The 11,855-nt window shown below is 44.0% G+C and overlaps 2 protein-coding genes across 15 annotated transcripts in view; one reads left to right on the plus strand and one right to left on the minus strand.

The window, feature by feature from the left end:
* LOC117770959 (tapasin-like) overlaps positions 1-11,855 on the plus strand; it is a 1,175,540-nt gene that overhangs the window by 932,534 nt on the left and 231,151 nt on the right. The window lies entirely within an intron of this gene.
* LOC117770910 overlaps positions 1-11,855 on the minus strand; it is a 44,458-nt gene that overhangs the window by 22,297 nt on the left and 10,306 nt on the right. For 2 of the 14 annotated variants that reach the window (XM_034600793.1, XM_034600798.1), the window contains exons 17-47: positions 11,696-11,855; positions 11,388-11,585; positions 10,888-11,035; positions 10,507-10,574; positions 10,117-10,334; positions 9,679-9,952; positions 8,981-9,131; positions 8,756-8,832; positions 8,540-8,632; positions 8,148-8,380; positions 7,377-7,557; positions 7,078-7,272; positions 6,742-6,892; positions 6,146-6,261; positions 5,853-5,999; positions 5,406-5,556; positions 5,138-5,310; positions 4,896-5,031; positions 4,665-4,730; positions 4,611-4,631; positions 4,334-4,453; positions 4,201-4,238; positions 3,950-4,067; positions 3,578-3,690; positions 3,162-3,363; positions 2,775-2,986; positions 2,512-2,683; positions 2,164-2,300; positions 1,615-1,729; positions 1,278-1,526; positions 1,063-1,183 (exon numbers count right to left, since the gene is read on the minus strand). In XM_034600793.1, the coding sequence (XP_034456684.1) occupies positions 1,063-1,183; positions 1,278-1,526; positions 1,615-1,729; positions 2,164-2,300; positions 2,512-2,683; positions 2,775-2,986; positions 3,162-3,363; positions 3,578-3,690; positions 3,950-4,067; positions 4,201-4,238; positions 4,334-4,453; positions 4,611-4,631; positions 4,665-4,730; positions 4,896-5,031; positions 5,138-5,310; positions 5,406-5,556; positions 5,853-5,999; positions 6,146-6,261; positions 6,742-6,892; positions 7,078-7,272; positions 7,377-7,557; positions 8,148-8,380; positions 8,540-8,632; positions 8,756-8,832; positions 8,981-9,131; positions 9,679-9,952; positions 10,117-10,334; positions 10,507-10,574; positions 10,888-11,035; positions 11,388-11,585; positions 11,696-11,855 (4,554 nt within the window). The other 12 variants (XM_034600789.1, XM_034600790.1, XM_034600795.1 and 9 more) reach the window with 11 other exon arrangements.

An 11,855-nucleotide genomic window follows, 5' to 3' on the forward strand; every position in this document is an offset into this window, starting at 1 on the left:
ATAAGTAAGTGCCATTTTAAGTGCTACTAAATTGTTAGTTTTAAAAATGTTATTCAAGGTATAGTCGGAAGAGGTGTGTTTTTAGTTTGCGGCGGAAGATGTGTAAACTTTCTGATGTCCTGATGTCAATGGGGAGCTCATTCCACCATTTAGGAGCCAGGACAGCAAACAGTCGTGATGTTTATCTCGCAGTGAGGGAGCAACAAGCCGATTGGCCGAAGCAGAGCGGAGTGAACGGGCTGGGGTGTAACGTTTGACCATGTCCTGGATGTAGACTGGACCCGATCCGTTCGCAGCACGGTACGCAAGTACTAATGTTTTGAAACGGATGCGGGCAGCCACCGGTAACCAGTGACGGGAGCGGAGGAGCGTGAGTGAATTTAGGTTAAAAACCAGTCGAGCTGCTGCATTCTGAATGAGCTGCAGAGGTCGGATGGCAGCAGCAGGTAGACCTGCCAGGAGGGAGTTACAATAGTCTAGGCGTGAGATGACCAGGGCCTGGACCAGAACCTGCACCGCCTTCTGAGTGAGAAGGGGGCGTGTTCTCCTGATGTTGTACAGCATGAAGCGACAGGAACGTGATGTTACAGTAATGTTGGCAGTAAGGGAGAGTTGGCTGTCGAGTGTCACACCCAGGTTCCTAGCAGTCTGAGTGGGGGTTAACACGGAGTTGTCAAAGTTAATAGTCAGGTCGTGGGTGGGAGGAGTCTTTCCCTGGAAGGAAAAGTAGTTCAGTCTTGTCAAGGTTAATTTTCAGGTGGTGTGCAGACATCCACTGAGAGATGTCAGTCAGACGGGCAGAGATTCGTGCAGCTCGGCTATCTTTTCCCTTCCTTTGAAGGGTGGGGCCCCGAGGTAACTTTAATCAATTAAAGTTATTATTTAATATTAATATTTTTAATATTAATATTCAATATTTTATTTTGATAACCAAATTTATTGAATGCCAAAAGGCACACCATTTTATGGTATCACGTTTAATGCATTTTTGCACAACAAGACAGGTCGTTACATGTGAACTGCTCAGGCGTCCTCAACTGAAAGTGCGAGTCAGACACTCACCACTTGGAGAGGTAGAACTCATAGAGTCTGACCGGGCAGTGGAGCGGGTTCTCCGTGTTCTCCATCATCTCCAGGAAATTCTCCACATTATCTTTCTTACGTTTTTTAGCGGGAACTCCGTCTGTGTCAGATAAACATGACAAAGCAAACATAAGAGGAGGTAATAAGATGTCATCTTCTTCATCACTGTTGTATCTTCACAGTCGTGTTGGTACCTGGCAGAGCTTCAGTCGTGGATATGGGTGGGTAGAAGCGCAGGGAAGTGGTCCGGGTGTGGTTCAGGTTGGTTCTGGTGCAGCAGGTAAGCTGGGTGAAGGACAGCTGGCGGTGCTGCTCCACCGTGGTGAAGCCAAAGTTCTTGCAGCAGAAGAAGAGCAGGGTGTTGAGGAGGACGATGGGGGAGTACGCCCCCAACTGTTTACATTCCCAAAGAAACTCCTCCTCCACGCAGGACTGGACGTAACCTGCCGAGGAAAACAAACAGGATCTCTGAGTTTATCCGAGTTGATCCGAGACAGAAAATAAAAGATAAAGACCTGGACGTTGACTCACCAGCGGCTGTGACCGAGGGTTTGAGACGTTTGAGGATCTTGGTGAACTCGGTGGTGAACTGGCTGTAGATCACGTCACTGAATATGTTCTCCATGCGATCGTTCTCAAACAGAAACTGCAGACAGACAACGACAAAACAGAACCATGGAGCAAAACAAATGGTAAATGGATTGTATAGATTTTGTGCTTTTCTAGTCTTATGTTTTCACGAAACTTGGAAGGAAGAGACATGGACCAAGGAAGAACTCTCATCACTCAGATCTGGACAAAGAAGTGGATCCAGGACTTTCTTTAACTTAGAGACACGTTTTAACATTTTCACTGATTTCCCAGAGAATAATTCATGGATCTTGATGAAAAGTTCAGACTGTTGGGCTCTAGTTAGCTTCTGCCTTTTCTCAACAATAACACAAATACTATTCATATGAAAAACATTTACTTATTCTTAAAATAGGACAAATCTGTCTATTCTCTCCATGTGATGTTATAGTAACTCTCACGTTAGTATGAGGGCCCTTTTATGTTTGTGTACCGTGTCCTTCATCTGACCTGTTGAATGCTGAGGCAGAGGTAGAACAGACTGTCGGGGGGGTGCGGCTCTCCATCCGCTTGTTTCACCTCATTGACGAAGCAACAGAGGCCGTCGCTCAGTTCAGCCGCAGAACAGAGAAGAACGTTCTCCTTGACTGAGTGGATCAGACAGTCAGTGATTGATTTATGATCAATGACTTTCTACAATGTTTCAGTAGTTCAATAGTGACATCTATCAATAGCTTGTTTTGTCCAGTCAACATTTAAAAGAGATTTTAGTTTAAAAAAAACATTATTAATGCGTCAAACACCAAAATGTTAACTGAAAATCACATAGTTTTAAAAAAAAGAGACAGAACAACACACAAGAAACAGGGTCCAGGTTGGTTTGTGACTTCCTCCCCTGAATCCATCTCTTCCAGGCATCGATCCCACACTGACTCTTCTGTTTGTGCTGTTTCCTCGACATGAGTTTAGACAAGTCTCTTTGAAACGTCTCCTCTTTGGTGGCCTTACACAACTGGGGCAACTTAGGACCCTTGGACAGAGAGGGAAGACAAGTTTACAGCACAGAGAGATGAAACCACAGCATCTTAACTGCTCTGTCCGTCTCTCAGGGGGTTTCTCACCTCGTTCTTGTTGTGGACTTTGCTCAGGAGCGTTTGCTGTGACGGTGGAGGAGCAGGTGCAGAGCTCGCGGGCTCCTCTCTGATGGGAGGAGGAGCTGGAGTGTGTGGTTGACCGGGCGACCAAAGGCTGACGTCAGTGAACGAGTGCTCCTGGAGGTTGAAACTACCCAGATCGTTTTTATCCAAATCATCGTCGAAGCTACTGGTGTGTTCTGAAAATAATGAGGACAAGTTAAGGATAAATGTTGCACAGAGAGTTTGAATGTTCTGGTTCCATTGAGAGAGTAGAAATCTGGAGTAGTTTTTTATTGGAATATAAATATGTGTACTCTCAGTATAAATCAGAATAAATGCACACATTAACATTTATTAATATCCCAATCTTACCGTTTAGGTCCTGAGTTTCTTGTCTTTCGTCTTCAGTGGTCAGCTCTTCAGCCCTCAGCCCGTTCTCTCTCCCGCTCCGGTCGTCCTGCTGGGTCCCCGTCTCAGACCTGAGGTGGAGATCTGCCTCAGGAGGCTCGACTCTCTCTTTCGTCGCTGGATCAGGACGGTCCAGCGCCACAGGGAGGAAGATGGGCACTGGCAGCTGTGAAAAGGCAAAGTTTGAGAAAGAGAAACTTCCTTTAAAACCTAATGAAAAGCAAGAAGTCACAGTGAGTGTGTGAAACAGACGGAGTTTTACACAGATTATTATAATTCGTTCAAAGCATAAAAACAAGAGTAGAAAGTTGATATTTAATATTTGTATATGATCGAAGTAGAACAAGGTTAACAAAGAGTGTCAGAGGTGTTTTACGCACCGGTACCGGTAGACCCACAGGCTGTGGTGTGTACTGGCTGTACATGTTCATTGGTAGTGGAACGTAGGCCGGCACTGGGAGAGGCAGCACTATGACCTGAGGTACGAAGTTGTCTTCACACAACAGAGAAAAGACAAAAACAAACAAATTCAAAGATCTTTTATTGAAGTAGAGGATGTGTGTACATCTTACTTTTGTGTATATTTCATTTCATATTATCCGCGAAGTCGTATGTATTCGTCTAATACAGACAGTTTCTGGGTATTAACATATATTCAGTAATAACCCAAACTAAACCCAGCAGTGCAGGGTGAAGCTGAAGAGGTTTATTTGGCTGAAAATGAAAGAAACAAACTTGAAAGTGTATTTTACCTGTTTGTGCTTCTGCGTCCACAGTCGCTGTCGTACAAGAGACTCCTTTGTTGTGGACCAACGGGGAGCAGAGCACAGACTTGTTCTTCAGTTCCCTGGGAGCGGTTTGAACACTGGCCTGCACAACAGACAAATGGCATCCTCATCATTTCCATCTTCAACACCTGGTTGTTATTATTGAGGTTGTAACTCAATGTGCACGACTCTGATGATGAACTATGTGGAGGACTTGACCTTCGGAGTGAACTTACATGTCCGACGACCTTCGTTTGAATTTCAGGGACAGATTCTGTCGAGAAATGACAGAGTCAGAAACTGTTTGTCCACGTAGGTGAAATCTGGAGTCTTTTGTGTCTGTGTGGTTGTGTGTGTTTGTATAAGTACCATGTTGTGTAGTGCTGGAGGAGGTTTTGTTCCGCCGAGCCAGATGACTCGCAAGTGAGACAACACTGGTGATGACCGGGGAGGATTCTGCCTGACGTGAAGATTCAGGGGAGGAAGAAGCTAGAAACAGAAAAAGAGTCAGGAGGTGAAGTTAGTGTTAAATATATGACATTTATATTGACTGCCTCATGATTAAAGTCAGGTCTGTATCATATTCATCAGTACATATTTGTGTCTTTTTTGTCTGGATGTTATGTACATGTCTTTGTATAAATACCATGTTGTGTAGTGCTGGATAAGGTTTTGTTCTGCTGAGCCAGAAGACTCGCAAGGGAGATAACGCTGGTGATGATGGGCGAGGACGCTGCTGCACCTGCAGACTCAGGAGAGGAGGAATCTAGAAAAGAGTCAGGAGGGGATGTTGGTGATGAATCTGATTATCATGGTCATATTTAACTGCTCCAGCTTTTATTCTGTATCCAAGAGAACCACAAATTCAGACACAAACAAGATGTTGAGCATCAAACATGTCGACCAACATCATATCATAACAGTAACAAACCTGTGTTGACCACCTGGAGCCTTTTGTTGCAGAAGTGAAGGACACATCTGAGGTCACAGAAGTGTTTGACCTCCCCCAGCATGGAAAGGCTCTCTCGCAGTTTCCCTTTATGACTGCAGGTGTCGCACTTGGCATACTGAGAGAAAGCAGAGAGTTAAAAGAGTCGTCAGTAAAGTGCATTTGTCAAATTCAGACAAGGAGAACAAAATTTGTGTTTAAAATACGTGTCCAGCTCAACTTACGCAGCAGTAGAGCATGTTGTATTTTGACATGCAGACCTCAGAGCAGAATTCCTCTTTTTTTCCTGCGTAATTTGCCGTCAACACTGTCCTGGAGCCGGAGCGGCAGTAAGCACACGAGTCACAGTGTTTCCCCCACTTCCTCTCCAGCTCATGACTAAAGAGAATCTTGCAGCCTGAGAGGAGAGAGATAGAGAAGAGTCTTCATTCGGCTCATTGACATAAAGTTAACTTCAGACCTGGAAAGCAAATACTGAATCAGTCTCCTCACCATCACTGCAGAAGAAGCAGTCTTTGCTGTCGATTCTCTTCGCGTCTCTGGCGATACCTTCAGTTCTACAGTATTCACACGTTGTCGTGATGTTCGTGACCCTCTTGAACTCTTGAGAACAGGCCAGGCTGCACACGAAAGTCACTTTGCCCTAAAGCACACACACACACACACACATTTACACACAGTATTTAATGTTCACACATGTGTCACAATGTATGTTACTGTCTCTAAGCTTTCAAGAGTTGTCAGAACAATACTGTCAGAAGGAATCATGAGAAAACGTGAGTTTGTTCCATAGATTTCAGCTCAAACTGGTGCACATGACATTTAAGCACAAGCAGGTTTTATTTTGAGCGAGAACATTTCAAAATCTGAATGCGAAATTAATACCTTTGGTTCTAAATATAGTGATGTGCTCAGATTACGTCGACTGGAGCAACGCACCTTTTGCTGGACAACTTTGGGTGAAGTCCTTATGATGCGTCGACACTGGGGACACAGCAGGTTCTCTGGTGGTTTGAGGAAGTCACTGGTGGTTGGATCCGAGGCTCCTGAGAGGTGAGAGGGAGCACTTGTGTCTTTCTGCGTCTCCTGTGGTACAGAAAGTAAAATAAAAGATGAACACGTCCCCCCACTGTCAGTGTAACTTAAGATGTATGAGATCATTAAGAATTAAAAAATCTTAACATGATCCTCTCTGCAAATATGAGCTTTGTGAAGTCTACAGACTGTGTTACCTTGAAGGTCATGGCACAGGCGAGAGTGCAGAAGTTTCTGATGGTGGCGTCTGGCATGGCGAGGTGGCAGGCGGGTAGTGTGTTCCTCCCACAGTTATCACAGTTCAGTGGAGCGCCTGCGAAGAAGCAGGAAAAGAAACAGTTACTTTGAGAATAATATGTATAAGTGTGAGATGAGGGCATGAATCCACACAGAAGGATTCAGGGATCCAGTTGGTTTCATATCACAAATATACAACCGCAGAGTTTATACGCAGTCACCTTCTGCTTTATAATTATCACAGTTTTGATCAAACTCTTTCACAACAGGTTTCTACAGTTTGAGACATGTCATGTTAGGTTTTCCCCACATTTGTCTCAGATAATGACGCCAGCATCTAAAAGCAGTTCAATATCATCTACCTTCATTTGGAGAATTCAGACAGATCCACAGCATCGAGCTTTAAGGTCTCGTGACAATCGAAGTTGTACCTGCATAATCTTAAATCTCACATGAACTAGAAATGAGTCGTTTTGTTCACTGAGAGCTGGAACTTCACAGTGGACAGAGAGAATAACAAGAAAAGGAGGGGAAAGGCAAAGAGCAGGTCCAGTACCTGACACACTGGCAGCCTGGATCTTTGCTGCCATCACACAGCTGTTGGTGCAGAAGAGCTCCACCACGTTTTCACTGGTTATGGTTTCCACCATGTCTGATGCCGGACAGGAAGACTGGCACATGACACACGGCTGCAATGTTCGGATTGTCTGCAAATGAAAAGAGAGAATATAAAATCCCCTCCATCATCACCTCATGCAGGTGGGTTATTTAACCTCACATAGAATTTAACCAGAAGAAAAACCAAACCAGATGCTGCTACAAGCTAACAACAAGTATTAATACAACTTTACAAACATATTCTTTGACCTACACGTGCAGAACCTCTTCCTACCTTTTTTACTTGGGCCACACACGCCGCAGTGCAAAGTTTTTTGCTGCCCTCCTTCATCTTGAGGGTGAGCAGTGTGTTGCAGCGGCAGTGACAGTTCTGACAGAGGGACAGATTGTTCATGTTGCAGAAACGGAAAAAACACGGGTCGCTGCAGATCTTGTGAACCAGGCCCTGCTTTATGATCTCATGTTTGCTCTGCAGGAGGAAAAACAACAGACAGCCAGTCAGCCATCATTGATTCTCCTTTACATTCAGCATTGATTACAATAAACATAATTTGATCCTCTGAAATCTCTTACAATGCAGTATCTGCCGCACATGCTGCATTGGGAATGTGATGCGAGAGGCACGATGGGTATTTTGGTGGACACGACTTTCTTGTAGTTGAAGGAGGACAGACAGGCCCGGCTGCAGAAGTCCTTTAATGTCCCCTCAGGCTCCACCGGGAACTGGAGGACGTCCTGCGACTCCCTTACCTCCCTGGGAGGAGGAAGCAGGATGAAGTCAGTTAGAATGTACACACAGTGATTGGATGCTGCTAAATTGGGCTGAAGGACGCCGGGGACGACTTAACTGTCAGTTGGAGGTTGTGGCGTTTTAAAACATTACTCAGAGGTGACACCTACAGGCCACCAGGACAGCCTGAAGAAAATGTTTTTAAAGCCAATGATCACAATGTTTGGAATAAATCAGAATCAGACGAGTGCAACAACTAAGAGTTATTGTCTTAATTCAAATATCTGTGGAGTATTTTCTACTAAGTGATGGCTTAATAAACCTATAACAAGTCAGACGCTAGTAAAAATAATCCCAATAACATTTTCCAAGAGCTGAAAAATACAAAAATTCAAATCCTGTTTTGTCCAAGAAGTCCACAAGACTTTCAGTTGACTATATAATGAAACAGAGCAGGAAAGTCAAATCCTAGAGTTTGAGAATTTTGAATTTCTCAAAATTATTGCTGATTAATAATTTTCAATCTCAAATGAAGAATTCCTTGAAATTCTCCAAGCTAAAGCTGAAAGAACAATGTAAAAACACAACCAATGAGCAGAACGTGTTTGACTCACTCGAGGCAGAACTGGCAGGTCTTCCTCACTGGTTTCATTTGGTAAAACGTTAAGATGCAGGCGGTGGAGCAGAAGATGTCCGCATGGTCCTTCCTTTGGTAAACGGTCTCTCCGTCCATCAGCGTCTTCTTGCAGCTGAGGCAAGACAGTTTCAAATCCACGTGGCAGAGAGAGGTGTCTTCTGATGGAGGCGAGTCTGTCGTCAGGAAGAAAACAGGATCGGTCTTCAAGTCCTGTCACAAACAGAAGCAAGATGATTCACGGTGACTCTGATGGAACCTGCTGACAAATTAATACTTTCTCATACCTCATAGCCTTATAGGGCTGTAAACAGTCAAATACATTTGTTCTGCTTCCTTTTCAGCCTGATGGACTGTGATGTGTTTTCCTACCTTTGTCACGTTTGGCTCATCCTTGATGTGTTCTGTGGCGACGCCGGGAGGCAGATTCTGGTTGTACCCCTCGTCGACCGGCTCCTGTTTTATCTTGACGAGAAGCAGAAAAGAAGAGTTGGATTAGTTGTGTAACATCTAGAATAGACAGGTCTGAGTGAAGGGATTATTCTTAACTCTGAATCTAGATCAGAGAGGAATCGGTACAAAACTCACAAAGTCCAACTTTGGTTTCACGTCTTTTGGCGTCACATCCTTAATATTGCGCTCCTCAGATGATGAGCTGGTCTTCGCTATAAAGACAAGGTTCAAATGGGATTCAAATAAATTAGGATCTATAGAACAGAAGGAGAGTTTCCTTTGACAACAAGAGGCAGATATGTTGCGTAACACATAAACAAGAGGGAAAGAAAAGTTTGTAGTTCTAATTAATTTAATTACCTGACTGGGTGAGAAACTGCGCCTTGTACACCACCGAACATCTGTTGCTGCAGAAGAAGTCCAACCTGCCGTCCTGGTCTTTGTCCTCAACCATGTCCGACAGCTGATGAGAAGTCTGACACATGGGGCACATCTGAGGCGTCTTGACTTTCTGTTATTGTTGTAAAAACAGAACACAGTTGGTGTACGGAGTTTGTATATAAGCTATAAATGTTGTGTCTATTATCAAATATTCAAACGGATCTTTATTCCTGAAGTTTTATTGAAAACAGGACTTTTTTTTTCTGTTTTACTGTGTGATTTAATATACAAATATACATTTAACCTAAACGCCTGAACACACTGAACTCACGCAGCCTTGCAACGCCGCGCCTGAAAAAGAAATCACACCATAATTTCACTTCCTTGAGTTGAAGCCGTTAAGATTATCAGTTCTCGAGTTTTGCTTTTCACATACAGACAAACTAAGATCAGTTCTAGTATCTCTATTGCTCATGTCTCTGTTAAATAACTTTCTTGATTGTTACGTCATATGACCTGAATACTGCAGGATGATTACGTTTTTTTTTCAAATTCAGGTTAAGTTGAAGAACAGCGATGCCTTCTGATTTTCTTTTTTAACCTTGACACCTTGAAATGTGTCAGAAAGTGTAAATCTTAATTCTTCTTCCAAAAATGATGAGACGACGATTATGCACCTCTTTGAACTTGACCAGACATTCTTTGCTGCAGACTCTGCTGTCCTCCATCTTCAGCAGGAACTGGTCGTCGGTGCAGGTGGAGGCGCAGATGTCACATTGAGGCGCAGTCAGGTTGTTGACTTTGTGGTAGCCGACTTGCGGTTGGGTCTTCAGGACGGCCGTGCTCATCCTGGAGTTGACAGACGCGAGGCAGGTCTCGCCGCACAGCTCCTTCATTGTTCCTACATCACCCACTGGAGCCAGGATGACTTTGAGAGGCTGCAGTATCACCCTGAGGAAACGAGGACCAACAAGGTAAAGACCAGATTCACAGTCAGTGGGAGCAGGAGGTTTGATATGGTCCAATGACCTTTACTGTAATAAACATTGGCCTTAATGAGACAATAAAAGGCATACAAATCTTACAAGAGTGAGTGTGGAGGATCCTGGACTTACTGAAAGCAGTTGTGGCAGTGTTTGGTGACGACTTTGATGTGTGGATTCATTTGAGTGAAGCAGGAGGCCGAACAGAACACGTCCGACGAGCTCTTCAGCTGATAAACTGTTTGGCCCTTCATCATCCTCGTCTCACAGGTGCGACAGGAGACACACGAGGCTGCGCTGATGAGTGTTGGTTCCTCAGCAGTGGAGCCTGAATCAACGCTCACACCTTCCTGTGGGATGATGCACAGTTATGGTACAGGGGTCAGAGGACTTGCACGTAACCCTGCTGGGCCTAAATCTATATGTAGCACAGAAAAATGCTACATATACACAAATATGATAACTGCTTGTGTGTTGTTGATTTAAATCTTACAGAAAATGTATTGTATGAACTGTACTCACAGTATTCGGTTTTTGTTTGGTCTGTTGGCCTTTTTTCTTTTTTTTCAACCAAGCTTTGCGTTTATTTTCTAAAGGGAGAAAACAGAAACATGTGATTGTTATACTGCAATTATATACAAGTACTGTGTGTATATATTTAAACATCCTTTATTCAGCAGTTTTTACAATATCATCATTAATCACAAGTTATGGTTGTTGGCAAATACATTAATGAGAACCAGCACAAGTACTAACTCAACATGATCATCAACAAAATGTTTATATATTGTATAAAAAAATGCCAAATAGAGGGAGTTGAAATGAAGTGTCTCCAGTAAAGGAAACACTGCTGGAGTGAGACCTCAGGTTTAATCATCCGTCACAGCAAACGTGTTTCACCACCTTGAGCTGCAGGCTTCAGTTGGTATGAAACCATACAGCCGCGATTGCAGAAGAGCTTCACTGTGCCCTCGATGCTTTTGTAGTTGACCATGTCTGACATCTGCTGAGACGTGAGGCACATGGAGCACGGTTGGGGGGTTTCGGTTTTCTGCGGAAACACAAAAGGGAAGCAGCTTCTGATTAGAGATCAGGCGACTCGGCGTTTGGACGAACATTTCTGATTGATTGCGTGGTGGATTAAACGTCAGAAGAAATGTAGGTTTTGTCTGATCAATAGTGAAAATATGAAGATGGTGATTTTACTGTCATAGAAAAAGAGGCTGGAACAAGTGATGTTGATTTTTGTTTGGTTGTTGGGATCAAAATGAATGAAGAGGAAACAGGATCGGCTCAAAAATGAATCTTCATATTAAAGTACGGCCAAAATTCAAACCAGAAATTGGTGTATGTGTTTGTATGATTTGCTCTTTATATATCCGAGAATTGTGATGTTGTTGCACCTCTTTAAATTCCGTCAGACATTCCTCACTGCAGATGGTCTTCGTGCCGTCTTCCTCCAGCTCCAGCATCAGCGGCTGCTTCCGGCAGTGGGAGCTGCAGTTATCACAGGCCGGCATGTTGTCCCGGCAGAAACCGTCCAAACAGGATTTGTTGCAAAACTTGTGGACAGCCTGCGTTAAAGACAACTCACACGTGGCCTGTGGGAGATAATGAAGGAGCAGTGAGGACAACAAGGACTTTACACCTGAAACGAGCACATGCTTTTAGATTTTCAAGTGGAACAAGTAAGAGATCTGCGTATCCTTACAGCGCAGGACTTGTTGCACATGCTGCAGAGGGACTGTGGTGTTTGGGCAGGCGCATGTACGGACTTGAAAAGGCACAGGCAGGTCAGAGCGCAGAAGTCCTTCACAGTCCCTTGAGCGTCGACTACGGCCATGACGAGGTCCAGAGGCTGCGTTATCGCC

Source organism: Hippoglossus hippoglossus, chromosome 11 (assembly GCF_009819705.1).
Source record: "Hippoglossus hippoglossus isolate fHipHip1 chromosome 11, fHipHip1.pri, whole genome shotgun sequence".
In the NCBI taxonomy this organism is placed as follows: Eukaryota; Metazoa; Chordata; class Actinopteri; order Pleuronectiformes; family Pleuronectidae; genus Hippoglossus; species Hippoglossus hippoglossus.